Source organism: Rhineura floridana, chromosome 4, assembly GCF_030035675.1.
Source record: "Rhineura floridana isolate rRhiFlo1 chromosome 4, rRhiFlo1.hap2, whole genome shotgun sequence".
Taxonomy (NCBI): domain Eukaryota; kingdom Metazoa; phylum Chordata; class Lepidosauria; order Squamata; family Rhineuridae; genus Rhineura; species Rhineura floridana.
The window spans coordinates 186,666,367-186,684,973 of record NC_084483.1 but is presented as its reverse complement, the minus strand read 5'-3'; the positions used below and the strand labels follow the sequence as shown (position 1 = coordinate 186,684,973).

The 18,607-nt window shown below is 42.3% G+C and overlaps 1 protein-coding gene across 3 annotated transcripts in view; it reads right to left on the bottom strand.

Annotated features, from left to right (window-relative positions):
- The window catches only part of PEX6 (peroxisomal biogenesis factor 6), a 35,319-nt gene that overhangs the window by 9,905 nt on the left and 6,807 nt on the right, over nt 1-18,607 (bottom strand). For 2 of the 3 annotated variants that reach the window (XR_009762428.1, XR_009762427.1), the window contains exons 6-17: nt 18,273-18,384; nt 16,111-16,319; nt 15,105-15,297; nt 14,262-14,338; nt 13,210-13,342; nt 11,676-11,881; nt 11,534-11,595; nt 8,778-8,886; nt 6,932-7,048; nt 5,607-5,684; nt 1,802-1,941; nt 255-715 (exon numbers count right to left, since the gene is read on the bottom strand). Coding sequence is in view for 1 of the 3 variants with exons in the window: in XM_061625513.1 (XP_061481497.1) it covers nt 582-715; nt 1,802-1,941; nt 5,607-5,684; nt 6,932-7,048; nt 8,778-8,886; nt 11,534-11,595; nt 11,676-11,881; nt 13,210-13,342; nt 14,262-14,338; nt 15,105-15,297; nt 16,111-16,319; nt 18,273-18,384 (1,570 nt within the window). In the remaining 2 variants the exon portion in view is untranslated. Of the gene's footprint in view, nt 1-202; nt 716-1,801; nt 1,942-5,606; nt 5,685-6,931; nt 7,049-8,777; nt 8,887-11,533; nt 11,596-11,675; nt 11,882-13,209; nt 13,343-14,261; nt 14,339-15,104; nt 15,298-16,110; nt 16,320-18,272; nt 18,385-18,607 lie in introns of those variants that run through there. The other variant, XM_061625513.1, reaches the window with a different exon arrangement.

Below are 18,607 nucleotides of genomic sequence, written 5' to 3'. Positions count from 1 at the left end.
CAGTTATGGTAAAATGGTAAAGAGCCAGTATGGGAACAAGACCAGTTCTACAAAACGCTTGCTTATTGCAACCACATCCTTAATTATTAAGTGTGCCCTACCCAGAGGCAAATTACATCTAATCTGCTGGTTCTCTCTCAGAAGACCTCATTTCATACTTATGGGCACTATGGAGAATTTCAAAAAGGGCATTAACAGACCATTTCTTCTAAGAAGGCAACTCAATATTTATTTATACCTTTTTAGATACTTACAGCCACTTCTCAAGCCCCCCAACATTCATGGGTCCAGGTTATTAGCATCCGAAAGTTTTCTACTGGAGGTTTCAACAAAATGAACTGATATATCAGCAGTGGTCCTGGAGCACACATGAGGAGTAACCTGAGATAGTTCCCAGCCTGCTAAGCAGCCATCAGTCTCAGTCCAAGCCTGGATCTCATTCTCACTTTTTGTGAGAATTCACTGTTTTCATTTCTCCAACAGAACTGACATTAACATGTCAAAAATGTATTCCAGAATCCTCGGGATTATACAGTTCCAGTCATATATATGCATTCCTTTCCAGTCTCATCGGATCCTCATCAAGCAGCAAATCTCTGCTGGATCAGTTTGTATCTAAGCAGTTCCGGTTCAGACACAGAAGGCTGCAGCCTTGTTGCAGCTTGTAGAAAGTCCTCCATGGTTAGAGTTAGCTCTGCAGTCTCTGTATCTACCCCTGAAGAAAAGAGTGAAATGGTTGCAAAGAGAGCTCCTTTTAAACAGATCACATGGTGCACACACCTGGGTAGGCAAAGTGATTTGGGGGGGGGGGAAGAGATACAAAAACTACAAGGTTTTCTGATGGAGAAAACTGCTGGACAACGTTGAAAGGCATTCCAAAGCTCAAGGCCTTCCCTCAAGTCAGTCTTGGACATTGTCCCTCAAAGCTTTCACAGCCCATGGATTTTTTACACTGGTCAGCACCTCATTTTGATGACATTTTACCAAGCAACAGAATCCCAACAGCAGCTGAACCAAGACTCGCCTCAGCTGATCTCTCATATTAGCATGCTTACGGGTGGTTCCCCTGCTCTGAATGCATTAACGTTACCTTATGCAAAGGCAAGGAGCGTTCAGCACAATCCAGGCTGAACAGTTCAGCCCCCAAGTGACTCAGTCTATTTTCTTAAGAATGGTACAAGGGCAGCCTTACTGGACTAGACCCAGGGGTGGTACAGGCAGCAGCTTAATCCCCAGCAGTGGCAGTATACAAAATTCTGAGACACACAAGAAGATGGGTGAAATGTTGATACAGTATATTCCCCCCTCCCGGTTATGGAATTATACTACAGCCTGGGAATAGGGAGGAGCTTTTCCATATATGATTCCCACAAAAGGAGCCCAGGAACCAAGAATATTTACTTTGGCATTTGTGCCTGCTAATTCCTCTGTTACACATCCTATTTGCCAAGTCCCTCTGAGGCACTTATTTGGAGACCCAATCCAATTTTCTACTCCACTATTTAGCACTGATTTTTGCTTATTGCCCTAAAAGACCAAAAGGACTGATGCAAAGCAATGAGTTTTGCCAAATGCTTGTTCAAACATTAGTTTGTCTGAAATACTTAACTCCTGTCACTGGAGATGGACATAGTAAAAAGTTCAATTATGTAGTTCATTGGTCACTCTTCCTTTGAAAGAAGCTAATTCAATCAAGTACAATTTGCTCTTTTCAGAACCTTTCCATCTTCATGTCTTTTAACTGCTTGCTATGCCTTTTTTGTCTTGATTTTTATCTAGCTGAGCCATGCTGGTTCTTTACCTTCCTCAATCCACTCCACTTTTCTTTTGATAGCAGACATCATGGCATCTGAGCAAAGTGCATACAAGTCTGCCCCTGTTAGCTGTACAGGACATTTATCAAGGACACCTAGGAGACTCACTGAAGGATCCAGCTTAAACCTGCCAAGAAAGAATAGATCCAAAAATCAGTACCACAGAAAAATTGTCATTAAGATGCAATCCTTCTGAGAGTTATAAGCAGGAAGGAATAACCCTAATCACAGGTTCAAATAGGTGAGCGCTCTCTGTAGCAAACCTCAAAACGAGAATTACTGGTCTCACAGTAATGTGTCTGGCTACCATTCAGAAGTACATATATAATGAGATTATGATTCCACTCTTTAAAAAAGCCCACCTTTCACAGCTTTCTAAGATCAGAAACTTCATAGTACAAAGATATCCTCTACTTTTCCCCTTAACAAAGGTGGCAAAGGAGATGCTGGTATCAGTGGGCTAAGCTATCAAACCCAGTCAACAGAGGCTGCTCTCCAATTTCAATCTGTATTACAATGCTGGTTTGGTGGGATCACTAAGAACAATGGTTTACCAGCTTCAATAAGAAGAGGAGAGCTGACTGGATCAGGCCAAAGGTCCATGTAATCCAGCATCCTATGCTCACAGTGGCCAAACCAATGCCTATGGGATGGCCATAAGCAGGCACTGAGCTCAACAGCACTCTCCAAACCTGTGATTCCCAGCAACTGGTATTCAGATATTTAATGCCTCTGGCAGCATATGTTGAACACTGCCTTAGGGCTAGTAGCCACTGATACCCTTATCCTTCATGATTTTGTAACAGCAAACTGACCTGCTTAAAACAGGAAGCGATTAATTAAGATCCAGGCTCAAAAGCGGGGGACAGCACAAGCATAACTCTTGTTCACAAATCTCCCAATTCACGATATGGAAGATCTCAATCAGGCTCGGCGCTAGCACGTGGTCAGGTGGGGCACTGGCCTGAGGGCCCAGGACCTCACATGGGGCCCCAGGGGCCCTCCCGGGATAGCCGCAGGCCAGCAGCACAGGAGGGAAGCAGTGCGCGGTGGTGCAGGCAAGCCCTGGCCAGCTCCACAGCAACAGAGTGTGTCCCGCTGCCGGTGAAGAGAAGTGACAGGCTGGTTGCTAAGGAGCTGCCTTGCCGGTACTGAGTTTCAGGCATGTGAGGAGGGGCAGAGCTTACTGGCCTTTAGCAGCAGAAGCAAGGCAATGCTGAGGGGAGGAAGGGGCTGAAAAAGAGCCTAACTATGTCTATTCTAATGTCTGCTCAGAAGCCAGCCCTGTTGAATTCAGAAGGGCTTCCTCCCAGGTAAATGTAATTAGAATTGCAGCCTAAGAATGGGATGGGAGCTTGGAAGAAAGGTAAGATGGCTTTCCTGGCTTTCTTAGGCTGCAATCTAATAATGTCTACTCAGAAGTAAGCTCCACTGGGTTCAATGGGACTTACTGCCAGGTAAATGCACTGGATGGCAGCCTTAATTACGTAATAATTATTGCCTCCTCACCCCCTTGTTCCCTTTGCCCCACTGATCTGACAGTGTGTTCGAAGAGTTTCCCTCTCCTTTTACAGGGAAGCTTCCATTGTTCAGGTCTGTAACTGGGGCTTTTATATACGAATTCCCTCTCGCCTCCCCACCACCCCAGTTGTAGCTGGGAAGCTCCTATTATTATTTTCATTTTGGTTTTTCTATAAGGAGCTCAAAGATGGTTCTTCCCCTCCCCATTTTATCCTCTCAACACCCTTGTGAGGTAGGTTAGACTGAGAGACAGTTACTGGCCCAAGGTCACCCTGCGAGTTTCATGGCTGAGCAGGGATTTGAAACTAGGTCTGGCAGGAGGGTCCTAAGAACATAAGAACATAAGAAGAGCCTGCTGGATCAGGCCAGTGGCCCATCTAGTCCAGCATCCTGTTCTCACAGTGGCCAACCAGGTGCCTAGTTATCATGTGTCTTTTTAACTTGGAAACCTGTACATTTATGATGGCTGGTGGTAACACAGCATGTTCAGAGACTAATAGTTTGTCCCTTTTTTCAGTCCTTCGTACAAAGTGCTATATTAGCAGTACTAAGAGAATTAAATCTCCACCAGTGCTGTGTGTTTATTCTGCACTAGACATCAAAGGTGACTTCTCTTATTAGACATTTTCATGAGGGTTTCTGATGGACTGATGCATGCTGGAGTATTATGTTGCATCTGTATATATGGGTCTACAGTATCTGAAGGCTTCTCTGCATGTAAGCCTTGGGAGGTATCCTTTAGTGTCATTTTGTACACTATACACACTTTTTAACATATAGGTGAATTGTAGCTGAATTATTGTGAATGCCTTTTTTGAGAAATAGAATTTTAATTTTTTTAAAAACAGCATTTGCTTAAAAGGGCAGCCTTTAATCTACTGTTCTGTCCTTGGCTTGCCCTAGTGCTCTGATATAACAGTGCCACATGGCAATAAGGGGTTCTAAGATAATTCTAGAATGCTTCCTAATATCTCAGCAGTTAAGTAAGTTGTGAGTGCAGAGAAAGGGCCATTGCAGCATCTGCCTTGCATGCAGAAGGTCCCTCAGGTTCAGTTCCCAATGGCATCTCCAGGTAGGAGAGATGCCATCAGGGACTGAACCTGAGGGACCTTCTGGAAGAAATTCCTGCCTGAAACTCTGGAGAGCTGCTGTCAGTCGGTGTAACCTTTTTTATTTTTTTTGTTGCTGGACTACAGTCCCCATAATTCCTGACCATTGGCCATGCTGGCTGGGGCTGATGGGAGTTGTAGTCCAGCAACAAAAAATAAAAAGAGGTTGGGAAACACTGGTGTTACTGGGCTAGATGGACCAATGACCTAACTCAGTATAAAGCAGCTTCCTATGTGACTAGAAAATCCTGGTGGAGAATTGAAATGTTTATTTGAAGTGCTTTTTCCCCAAAGATCTTTGGAAATGACAGGAAAGGTTGGCTTCAACCCACCCGCACATTTTTTTGTCTGTGAAAACACTAAAGTAGAGAAGCCAACAGAAACAGCGAAAAATGAGAATTATTTCTCAGTACATTTTGTGGAAGATCCCAGGCTCTGGTACTATTAATATAATCTGCCTATCGTTAACATGGTAAACCAGAATAAATTCTTAGGAGCTGAGGCCTACAAAATAGGTAAATTTACTCCAACATATTAAAATAAATCAAAGATTTGTATTTTTATTTTATGAGGGGGTTGCAGCATTGGCAAAGATTTGTTTTCTTTGAAAGGAGTGGGGCCGCAAGGGAGGAGGAATGTAGTTTGAGGATGAAAGGGAAGAGACAAGAACCCACTGATACCCTGTGTCCAAGGGCCCCCAGAAACCTGCAGCCAGCCCTGTTTTCAATACAGTCTGCAAATTACAGTAGGGTATACGGCTCTGTAGAGAGCCAGTATGGTGTAGTGGTCAGAGTGTTGGACTACGACCTGGGAGACCAGAGTTCGAATCCCCATACAGCCATGAAGCTCACTGGGTGACCTTGGGCCAGTCACTGCCTCTCAGCCTCAGAGGAAGGCAATGGTAAAACCACCTCTGAATACCGCTTACCATGAAAACCCTATTCATAGGGTCGCCATAAGTCAGTATCAACTTGAAGGCAATCCATGTCATACAGTTCTGTACAGATTCTGACAGGAGTGGTGCTGTCCACTCTGCACATACTTCTCTTCCCCTGAAGAGTGAACAGCCTATATGCAAGAAATACTAAGGTTATGAAATTTTTTCCTAAAAATGGTAAAGCTTTCCCTCTGGCACTACTTTTATTTAACGGTAGGCACTCACTTTCCGGTGATGGCATTTAGTACTTGCAGCTGAGAGTCTCGGTCTTCATTTACACCTACATAGACCAATTTATCAAATCTGCCAGGGAAACAGAAAACAAGCTTTTTACAGACAAAATGCAGGCATCCAACACACACCCACAAACACCTAAAAAGATGTGAGAACATACTTCTATTATTAGACTATGGAGTTTTTAATTAACTAAAGCAGAAGTTGTCCCACGAGTGCCATTCAAATGCTCTGCAAAAAAGACTGCAGAATCCTCAAGAAAATCTGCACTTGGCCCTGCACTTGATTAATTTTTTTCTGATGAAGATGGAGACCATTTTGACTAGGGCTGAATTTATTGAACAGGCCAATACAGTCCTTGCCTATGGGCTGTGATTTTCAAATGATGATGCTGGTGCAGTCTTGCTCATTTTCCCTAGAAATTGACCAGTTAAAGGGACCCTTTTCAGTAGCCTGGCCTGGGTCCTATGCTTTTCATATGATGACACTTGTTTTGATGATGCTAATGCTAAAGAAGTTAAACTTTAAAATTATTAAATTATCTGCCAAGACCTCCAGCAATTTTCAAGTGGTTTGTGGAAAAAGAAATTTTGAGAACAAATGCACTGGAGCAAATAAAGTGCAGCCCTTTGAACTTAACATTCCCTGGGTAAAATCCTTTTTTTCCTGGTAAACAGCAGCCAGAACCACCACGCTTCCAGTACACACTCTATGAACCAAGAGATTCCTAAATAGCTTGGAATCCTGTGGTGTTAACCTATAGTTATTTTTGCTTCAGTTAAGCATCAACTTTTTTTCTCTGTCATTACCAGCCTTCAGAACTCTCAAAGCAACTCAGAGCCTCTCTTAGGAAAAAAAAGAATGCACCTAGCAACAAAGAGGCAAGGAAGAAGCAACAAGCCAGCTGTTATTTCTCACGGAAAAGCACCTCAAGACCTCACTGTGGGCAGAGAATTTGTCCACTAAAAATGCTACACACAGAACAGAGGAGGGCAGGAAACCTATCCTAGAGCTTTACAACTTAAGACACACAGGAAACAACAAATCAGATAGTATCTAAGAGGTAATAAGTCAGGAGGGGGGCACATGAGAATATTATACTAATTAACTTTGTCTTGCACTGCCATAAAGACTTAGCTTATTTGGATCACATATTCTTCCCCTACTGTACATTTCTCCACTTCCTCTGTTATTACCTTGTGTCTTTTTTAGACTGTAACCCCCTTGACCCCCTGTCATACTTGTTCTTTGTAAAGTGCCACGTACGCAGATATTGAACATGTATGTGTAAAAACCCAGAATAGTGAGAATCCTACCTGCCTGGTCGGAGCAATGCTGGATCCAGAAGATCAGGTCTGTTTGTAGCTCCAATAACAAACACGTCTTGAGAAGAATGAAGTCCATCAAGCTCCGCTAGTAGCTGAGACACAACTCTACCAATGGGAGAGGGGAAAGAGGACATTTTAAAGTGCTGCCACAGATCTTAGTGCATCCATTGAGCAAGCAGACTCATTAATCCAAAGAGCACATACCCAAATCACTACTTTAGGTATGTATGCCCAGAAATTACAGCCAAGCTCTAAAATATCACTGTACTAGCTGTAATATGCCACTAAGAGAAAACATATTTGCTGTGAAGAAAACAGGTTGTACAGACAAGGCAGGGCAAGGGAGATGTATAAGTACAGTGACTCACCCAAGTTGGCAGAGTGAATTAAGAATCAAAGATAGAACATTTTTTCTCCTAGCCAGAGTACTATAGATCTCTATAACTGTACGGTCCTCCCTGCCTATACAATTGCTCATAAAAGGCAGATAACTATCATGAAAATCTTAAAGACATTCCCTGCATTACGAGTTTCTCATCTTGCCACGTCTACGTTTTTCCTCAAGCAACTATTATATTGTGCTTCACATGGCAGAACAAGACAACATTTTGTTAGTGCTGGAGCTACACTCAGTAGCACTAGAGATTGACAGACATTTTTATTTTATTTATTTCAACAAGTTATGCACCACTTAACACCATAGTCTCCAGTGGTGTACAGTAAGGTTACAAAAGATACAATAAAGATAAAATCAGTTAAAGTTAACCATGAAATCAAAACTCTTTCTTAAAATGCTTGCTGAAGTTAAAAAAAAAAGGCCTTCAAGCAAGTGCTGGAAGTTCAACAAGGAGAGGCCTGTCTGATCTCAGCTGGGAGGGAGTTTCACAGAATTGGGCCCACAACACTGAACACATGGCTCCTGGTAGATATGAGCCATGCATTCAAGTCATGGAGAAACAGTGACTCCCTTCAAAGGACTCAATGATTGTGCAGGAATACAAGGAATCAGGCAGTCCTAAAGTGTCCTGGATCCAAGTTGTTAAGGGGCTTATAAATGAATACAAGAACCTTGAACTTGGCATGTGGGCAGCCAGTGAGGGCTTTTAAGCACTAAATATTCAGGCAGGTATTAAGCATCAAATACCAGGCAGTTGTTACAAGGGCATATGCCTTGCATTGCTCTTGCAAAAGCGCCATTTCAAGACCCTGCTTCCCCATATAATCTATACATTGGTATACCTATGAATGCAGAATGTAGGTATTAACTGGAATCCAGAGATTCAATCGCATTTCATTAGGGCTTAAAAACCTATACTGAGTGACTTTGTGTTGACGTTATCCTTACCTGCTGGATTTGGCTTTTGTTTTATTACAACAAAACACAATAATGATTGTTTTGTTATCATTAGCAGCTGCTTTAGAGGCCTATATTTAGAACAGTGGGATAGTAACATTTTAAATTAAATCTATTATTACTCTTTACAAGTTCTAGAACTAGGTCCTGGTATGAAAAAACTAGGTTCATCAGAGCTAAGCTTCAAGAACAGAAAATGCCTTGTGTTCCATGAGACGGTGGGACATCCTAGTCTTTTCAGTGTTTACACTAGACAATGGGAGTCCAGTTTTTATGGAATACCTGCAGATACTTTCAGCCTGCCCACAGCATTATACCAAGCACGGATAAAGGAAAAATGGAAAGCTTGCATGGACAAAGAATGGGGAGGGAAAAAGAGACTATCTATAAAGGCAAAGGAGAGGTGAAATTCTGCATTCAGCCACAGCAGGAGGCTTGTGCTTCAGCATTCCTTAACAGCAATTGACAAGCAGCACTCACCGGTCCATTACACCCCCTGAGTCTCCACTCCGCCCACGATTGGGTGCCAAGGAATCGAGCTCATCAAAAAAGATAATGCAGGGAGCAGCTGTCCTGGCTTTAGCAAACACTGAAAAGAGAGAGAGAAATAATGTGCATCTTGCAAAGTCATGCTAAAGACAGCAGCATACCAAATAGCAATTACAAATGAAAAGTCATTCTGCATTCTTCTGCCCAGGGGGAGGTATAGCTTAGAGGACACATGCTGTCAGTCATTGTAAAGCATTCAGAGATGCATAATCACACAAGGATGATCTGGAAAGTGAGTGACATAAGAGATTATTTTCAACCTGCAAAAGTCTGTTGCATAGAGAAAAGCAGCACAGCACTGCAACAACTGGTCACCATACTGGCTCCAATGTTCACTCTGCTGGTTAGGTATTAATTCCCTTGCCTTTTTTGTTCATCTGCTCAATCTAGCTTGAAACATGAATGACAGGTTCTGTGGAGCTATTCTCTTGCTAAATGTTTGCACATTCGGGTTCATCTTGGGAGGCTTTCTAAATAGTTCTATGTCCCCCTTTTAAGCAGAAGGCTTCCCAAAGTAGGTCACAAACAAACAGTTAAAAAAAACCCCAAACAATAACCATCAACAGTATTTAAAATCAATTCATAAATTGCAAAGCAATAAAACAGTCCAGAACTGACAGAGAACAGAGTTCAACCTATCGGTCCATAGGTCTAGCAAGACACAAAAGGCCTTCAGATAGCTTTGACCAATGAAGGAGCCAAGCAAATTTTCTGGGACAGGAGTTACATAACCTAGATGCAGCTACGGAGAAGACCGTCTCGCATTATTATCAGTCAAGCTTCCTATGTCAACAGAATACCTGCCGGCATCCCACATAACAACAACAAACTATATACTGCTGTCTTTAACAATGCATGTGTTAATAGTAATATTTAATGATAAGATAGGTTGGGAAGGGCTCAAGGCAAACTTTGGAGGAGAAAATTGGGTCATAGCTCAGTGGCAGAGCATCTGCCTTGCATGCAGAAGGTGCAAGGGTTCAATCCCCAGCATCTCCAGGGAGGACTGGGAGAGTTCCTTGCCTGAAACACTGGAGAGCCACTGCCGGTCAGTGCAGACAATATAGTATAACAGTAGACAGTGTAAGGCAGCTTCCTATGTTCCTAAAGTTGTTCTGAAGTAGTAACAGAAAAGCAACTTTGAATTTGACAGTAATACAACTCAATGATGGAGCACACTATACTCAGAACAGCAGTGAAAGGAATACAGAGGTCTGGAACTAAACACAAGGTGAAACAAGATGTCAAACTAAATGTGCAGCTCCCATTAAAAATGATAAACGTGAGTTTAGCATCCTTCTCTCCAATGTCTTGTAGAGGCCTGTGATGTTCCTATATTAATGTATATATGGTAAGTGTTGGTTGTTTAGAAGATACATGGTAAGTGGAGTGAAAGAGGAGGGGGAGTGAATGGGCAGTAGAATGCTAGATGATTGGCTGAGTGTTTAAAATGGCTGAACGTATCAAAGGAAGAGTGAGAGTGGAATCTGGGGGGAGAAGAGAAAGAGTGGGTTGCTTGGTGGGGTTTGAGAGAGTTGTTTGCCAGGAAAGAGTGGAGAAGGAGGGGGGTGGAGTTCAGATTAGTATTGAGTAAAACCATATGCTTATGTGCCTTAAGAAGAAATCTTGTTAATCTTGTTAGCTTTGTTATCTTTAATAAATACTTAATTTGGTTTACCAAAGGCCTGATCCTTGGCTGGGGTTTCACAGACCAGAAGGGAGGGTAAGGTAATGACCAAGGCTGAAGGGGAACTGTAACAAATGGTGGCAGCGGTGAAGAGAATAACAATACCAGTATTCAGAGTCTCTGGGAATACTAGTATTAGGACGTGACTGGTGGTTGCCTAGCAGGGGGATCTGTTGAGATCTGTGCTAGAGCGGGGAGAGAAAAAATAAAATAAAGGACAGTCCGGACTGGTGGAGTCCCTGGTGGTGCCTAGAGACAGGCAGTAACCACGAGCAGGTAGGAACCTGACAGGGAGAGCCAGGGAAGGACGCCTCACAAGGCCCCCTTTGGAATACCACTGCAATATCTGGCATTTTTCATACCTGCTGCTTTCCAGTGATGTGTAGCAAGGGGCAAAGAAAGGCAGACTGTCACAACACAAGATGAATGCTACTAAATGTCAGAGTGGGAGGGAGGGGAAAAAAGGATACATTGCATCCAGCGGTGATGTTTTGCAAGGAGGGAGCATTTCGGCTCAAGCAAAGTGGAGCACCAGATTTTTGCCAAATCAACCCTACCTACTGAAATCCTGTGCATATCGCAAAAAGCTGCTCCTGAAGGTTGGGGGACCCTCCAGAATACGAGGGGATATGCATGGAGGGCTGTAATCAACAGTGGTGAAAAGCCACCAGTGGATACAACCCATTATTGTCGAGTTTGGGAGCAGTTCTCAAAATTTCAAGGGAAGAAATAGCCTGGCCATGACTGCCTGTGCTGTAGGGGGAAAATATTAAAATGGGGACACAGGCAGCTGGTAAAAGCAAACCTATGAAGCAGTGTCCTGTACATGGCACTCTCTCAAACATTCACATGCCACTGCACATTTAGATAAGACTCGTGCACATATTTCCAGGTGAAAGCAACTGACAGGAGTTATGCTTCTGCCTTAGCCCAGCTATAAGGAGGAAAATTTCCTTATGAAGCTAAGCCCTTTAAGGAAACATTGGGGCTCCACACTAACCTTCACGCACATTCTCTTCACTTTGCCCAACGTACATGTTGATGAGCTCTGGGCCCTTCACACTGAAAAAGAGAAACAGGGTTAATTATACCAACCTCTCTGCCCCAAGGCTCCCTTTATCTCTTTCCTCCACAATGCCCACCTGAGGAAAGTCATGGTGCACTCAGTTGCTACAGCTTTCGCTAGCAACGTTTTTCCTGTTCCAGGAGGACCATAGAGCAGAAGGCCAGAACGGCGAAGACCTAACGATAGTAGCTCTGGGTGTTCTAGGGGAAGCTGAATGGTGTCCAAGATCTCCTTCTTCACATCCTGGAGCCCACCAACATCATGCCAGAAGACAGAGGGTATCTGGAGCAACAGGACAACCTTACAACACTTACCAATTCTATAACCCTATTCCATAACACAAGACTTGCACTTATTATGGTCCTCTCAAAAGACACAGAAAGACAGAGTAAACCCCTAAAACAACATCACTCCCCTCTGTCCTATCCATTGATTGCTCTTGCTGCACCAACCTCCCCTTCCCCAAGATGCCACAAGAGGTACATGAAGACTGTAGACATCCATATTGCATTCTTAACTGCACATTAGCTATCTTTAGTAGTGCTTATCCCCCACATAGCTATTTGCACCTTATGATTAAAAGGTGAAGCCCTGCTGCATATTTTATTAATAATTCATTATTCATTTATTTTATATAACACTAACAGGTAAGGGGGAGAAGGAGGGGGTACAGTTCAGACTGGAAGATCCATGAATTTGCATACACTTCCCAGTTCATAAAGTTGCTCCAAACACAAAGATCTGGTTATTCACTACATTAGAACTGACTTAAACAAAACAAAACTAAAACTCCAGGCAGACATTTCAGTGTATGTAGACCAAATGTCTTTGTATATATCCTGAGACTGTTGTCTATGATAATGCTACATGTTCAAAGATAAAATGCACAGTAAGGTCTAAGTCCACTGTGCAACAATTGGCAGAGAATTGTCTCCCAGTGTTGTATAATTAGCCTTTTCACAGTCACGAGGGCTCACAGGACCGATTTAGATTACCCATCCATTAGTTCCCACAACACTAGAATGTAATTTAGGATTATGTAGACTTCCTTGAACTGGTACTCAGTACCAACTGCTGCATTGCACAACCTCTGCCCAAAAGAGAAGCTACAAGAAGATATGCTCAAATCACCAGGTGTATATTCAATCATAGCAAGATCTGTACAAGCACACAGGACTGCTTTCCCCAGTTATTACTGATTCGAAAGCTATCCCATCCTTCCTCCCTAAGGACTTCACCAGTTCTGATACCATCTGGTTTCCTACACAGGGAGTTCTGGTTGCTCGCCCCACCTTACAATTGCTGATGTGGTGAAAACAGAGAAGGAAAGTTTTTGAATTTTTGTGTTTTAAAGATTACTGCTAAATTATTTTATCAAAGCTTTGATGAGTACTGCTCTCTCTTTCTGCTGTTTTACTCTTTTGTTATAGTGTTCTGAAATTTTATAAATAAAATCAATGAAAGATCCCATGAGCACTGGGTTATTTATTCCATTTACTACTGTTTAGTCATTAAAACAGGATGGGATGAGAACATTCTCCACTTAATTGTCACAGCTAGTTGTGCAAGATCTGAGAATTTTTTAATCCAAACTTCTTATTTAGTCATACCTTTGGAGCTCCTATCATCTGTGAATGAGCATCATGCAGTTTTTCCAGAGCTGCTCCGAAATCATCTGCTAGGAGAGGGAAGCCAGCAGCACAAAAATCATGCTCCTCTTCCTCACTTGGTCCCCCTGGGAAGCTTGTAAAGTAGGAACAGAAACAGTTTTCAGCAATCTTGATAATGATCAAAAGCCGATCGGACAAAACATCTCCAAATTCTAGGGCTAAGCTGGGGTACTGGTGTACCCCAATAAAAGCACTCCCCAGCTTTGATGATTGGCACACCAACTAACTGGGCCACAAAGGTATTTTGGGGCCTTGACACAATTACATTCTGCTGTACTGAAGCAATGAAATCATCACAGCGAAGCAGGCCAGAAACGAACTCAAATGTGCATGTGACAGGATGTTATCCATCTGCACCATATTGCTTTCAGAGCTTGATGGCTAATGTTCCATTAGGCCTTAAGAGTGAGAGCAATGCAGGTTCGTTTGCCCTCACGGACATCATCTTGTATGTGACTGGCTCCCAACACCATCGTGTTTTATTATATGATCCCAGCCAATCATAGATGATATAGTGAAAGAGAAAGAAGTCACCCTATTTAAGCTGAAAAAATAAACCAGAGCAGCAACAGATGAAGGAACTACAGCTGCAAACAGAGAAGAGTAACAGTGCAAAAAGAGAAAAGTAGGATGTTTCTGTGGGGGGTTGCACCACTTAGAAGCACATTTTCACCCCCCAAAAAAACTTAAAAGAGTGAAAATTAGCGCAGCTCTATCAAATGTTGCCACAGTAAGCTTCTGAAGACAAGCTTTTCAGGAGTAAACTTTTTACAAGAGTAAACTAACCCCAACACCACTACTTGACTATTTGTATTTGCTCCTTGTGCTATGTCTTCAGACTGCCTGTACCTCAAGCTTTGATTATCATAAACTGGCATGTGTCCCTCATTCCATCCACAGTCAGTAAGCTGAAATCTCATCTTCCAGTGTGTATAAAACGTTTACAATGACCATCTGAATGCCCACAAACCACACAGTCTCTCCTACAGTACCTTGAATTCTGAATCCTAGAGCAGGCTGCACGGCTGCTGTGGGAAAGTAAAGCGCAGAAATCTCCTAGAACAAAGCCCTGCAAACATGGAACAAAAAGCTAGTGGAGAATTTCCAAGACAAACCGAGAAAGCATTCTGAAAGAAGACCAATTTAGGATAAGAACAGAGAGGTTTAATTCTCTATATAGAAAACTCTGGGGAAATCCCCTTTTCCCTATTTCCTCCACAAGCTATACGCACACCATTGAAACAACAGAGAATGTTGCTGCAGGCATGCTTATTGGTTCACGAGGGCCTCCAAGCACTCCTAGAAAAGGTAACCAAGATGCCTATTATTTGTGTAATACTGCAATATCTACAGTTCAGAACTAAACCCAACTGAACTCCAACAGCAACGTGATCTTGATCCCATTACCAGTTTATATCCTGTACAGAATTCTTTTCCAGGGATTGACATGCAGCCGAAACTCCAAAGTAGTGAGACACAGCATTTGTATCATGCTGCTAACATAGAAAAAGGAACAGTTCCTGGAAAGAGCTGTAACTCAGTGGCAGAGCATCTGCTTTCCACACAGATGGTTCCAGGTTCAATTCCCAGCATTTCCTGGAGAGGCCCCTGCCAGTCAGATAATACTGAGCTAGAGGGACCAATAGTCTGATTCAATATAAAGCAGCTTCCTTCCTATTGCAAGGTGATCCTTCAGCACAAGCAGGAAAGGTTCCTTGCTCATCATTTTAGCCTTCATGGAGAACCACACCTTATGACAACTGTTTACAACTCAGAACTCAGTTAAGCCCCCCTTGCAACAACAAAGTTATCCTACTGTGTGGGATGCAACTCACCGCACTTTGCCGAGCTAGCTTTGTCAGGCTCACTTCTTTGCCCAATGGGAAGCTCTCCATTAGCATACTTAGAATGGCCTTCCTCTGCAATTCAGATGGTGCTTCAATTTTCACCTCATGAATAAAAGCTGTTTGTAAGTCTGTAGGGACATTCCCAAGCCTGTTTGTTGTGGCTACTACTAGGACCGGATAACTAGTGAGAAACAAACAGATGCACAATGAATACTTCTGATTATAAAGCTGAGAGACTTGCAGAGAACAACTTGGTCTCCTTTTGCACTCTATCCTCACCCACATATGTGATCTTGTAACTCCAAGCCTGGTATTGCCACTGTAGTAATCCAAAAAACCCTTTTATTTTGGTATTTCTAAACCATTTTGATTACTTCTAGAGAAATGTGGAGTATAAATAATAAACTAAAACTGTCATGGGCTCCTGCAGACTGTTCTGTCAACACTGTAGCTTCTCTCTGAACTGTTTCGGACTCAGCAAGTACTTCCAGGATGGAAGGGAGAAAAGTAGGCTCGTAAGTCTATTACATCTAGTGCTCTTGCAGTGAATACACACACACACAGGCACATACCCCACCAGCAGACTTCTATTTGTGGGTTTTGCAATGTATATGTAAGCAACTATAAGAAAGAAACCATGTGTGCCCCCATCATGTCTTTCATTTTTCAGAGTAGTTTTCTATGCCTTTTCCTCCCCACAAGTTGGATGTTATTCACAAGAATTCCAATGTATCCATTCCAGCCATTCAACATTTGGTTTAATTTCATTCTTCACCAATCGACCCAAATGACAACAGAGATGCTAATGAACTGCAAGGGCTAACAAATATTATTCCCTAAATTAAGAGGCTGCTCCCCAGCAGAGGTCCAACATTTCAACAACATCTAGACAGAAAAAAGGTAGTCAACTACTAGGTTGCAAAAACAGGCACATCATAGTGACGGACATCTTACAGAAACAAATACCAGAAAATTCTACCAAGATGTTCCATACCTAGTACTTGCCTCTCTGTCCAGGAGAAGGTGCCTTAATGCAAGGATGACTCTGGAGTCCTCCCCAAGTCCATCACGATCTCTTCCCAGCAGCTCTATATCTTTCATTAGCAGGACACAAGGGCTATAGAGCTCAGCCTGAGAGAACACAGCATGCAGTTTTGCTTCCGTAGATCCACTGGTGTCACCACACAAACTAACACAATCCACCTACAGGAAAGCCAGAGAACAAAGATTCTGGAAGTGGAAGAGCTTTTGGGCTATAGAGGAGTTCTCTGAAATATTGCAGAATATCCTTAAGTAAATGGTTTTAAAAAGAAGACTAGACATGCAGTGACAATTGAAGTAGTACCAAATATTCATAAAAGGCAAAGGAAGGGCCTGTCTGCACACAGTACATGGAAGTGAAGTGCAGAAGAGTTTAAGGGTGATTCAATTCAAGTTCACATCCTGTTAAGCCATGAGATTTGCTGAGGGCTACCACCTCTCTATCCCATCCATTTCAAGGTGTTATTTTGAGGGATAAAGACCACATATACACTGTAAGCTGTGTTGGTCCTTAGGATAGGATAGAAAACAGAAGTATGAACAATGAGATTGACTGGAGACTCTCTTGATCTAGACCAGTTTATTCCTAGGATCCATTTTTATCCTGCAACCATACAAGATCCACTTTTTAAAACTATACATGTCTAACATCTTCTTTCTCTCAATTAACTAGATGCAGAGGAAAGCAGGGCTCCTGTACAGATATTTAAAAGTTGTTTGGAAGGGAGAAGATGTCATATATAGAAGAGCTGCATTTATTAAATATAAAAGTTCTATTTTCTTTGCATATGGCTCCTGCCCCTCTTCTAAAAAGTAAACAGTAACAAAAATATAAATTTGGTGGTGTCTCCACTAATACAACCCAGTAGTTTGAAAATAAATATTATAGATACTATACATATTGGACACTGTATAGAGGTAATTTTTAACTTTTAGGACTTTATAAAAACAGTGAATGTGCTGTCCTTTTCTCTGTGCTAAAGCAAGGTTTCAAATAAATGGAATACTTGAGGAAAATGTCTTCATGGGGAGGAAAGAGCAGTCCATATACAAAGACTTGGAAGCAGCACAGAGCTTACCATTAGAGATGTGATGGCCCAGAAAAAACAAACAAATGTGAAAATTCAGAAAAAAACTACAGAAAAAGGGGGGGAAATTCCCTAAATTTTTCCCAGCCTTCACATCTCTACTTAACAACAGTGTGGTGCCATAAACTAACGGATAAACATCCTGATCCACTGAAGTTAGGTGTTTTGAAGGAAGCCCTAACAGCCCAGAACTGCACTTCATTAAGGGGACCTCTCATTTCAGAGGCGCATGCATTTAGAGAAAAGGCACAATTATAGCAACATAAAAATAATCTTATTCCCTTGCAATCACTCCTACCACCACCACCATCCATCCAAATAAGAGGCACATTGCAAGGGGCAGGAGACAAATACAATCACCCTCAACTAAGAGGGATATACCACTGGAGCAAGGGTAGCAAACATGGTACCCTTCAAATGTTGTTAACTCCAACTCCCATCAGCCCCAGCCAGCATGGCCAAGGTCAAGGATGATGACAGTTGGTAGTCCAACAACATGTGAACAGCACCATATTGGATCCCCCTGCAATAAAGAATGGATTGAGTTGTGGAAGGAGTGTTCAATGCGAGAGACTCTCTGTAGAGAAATCACTTTTCTCCAAAGTGTCCCTGAGCTGCAAGTTGGGGCCATAAAAGTAAAAAAAAAGAAAAAAAGCATGCTGCTTTTTCTAAGTAGCACTGAATTTTCTCAAGACCATTCTGCACATGTTAGACGAGTAGTTCCCAAATTTTTTCCCCACAGAAATTGCTGATGGTCTTGCCACACCAATTATTGATTTTTTTTCTGACTGCTGCTTCTTTTATTTCTTATATTGTATTACAATTTGAACTCCATAGAACTCAAATAACAATATAAGAACTAAAATAATAAATAAAAATACAATTAAAAATCTGTATGAATATTCAATGCAGACATGCCGTGGACCACCTGAATGAAGGTTGCCAATGACTGGTGGTCTACAAACCATAGTTTGAGAACCCCTATGTTCGACTTTAAAAAATCAAGCTAAAGACTCGGATAAAGGACCTTGAACAAATGGAGATTGAGGCGGCTACAGGCAGCTCTGACAGCTGTCATTTTCCCCACACCACTGGGTCCTGACAGAAGAATGCTTCCAGATCCATTTAGCAGAGTTCCTCTGGAACACAAAAATCAGTAACTTAATTCATTAATATTATAAAAAAGGAAAGAAGGGAGTCTGCAGCATAACCACACAAGCAAGAACACACCATACCCCCATTGCCACAGGAAAGAGCCTTGAAAGCACCACTCCCTTATTTACCACCTACTACAATGCATATACTAAGTACTCCTTTCACACAACATGAATTTATGGAGGGCACCTGAGCACCTTCAATGAA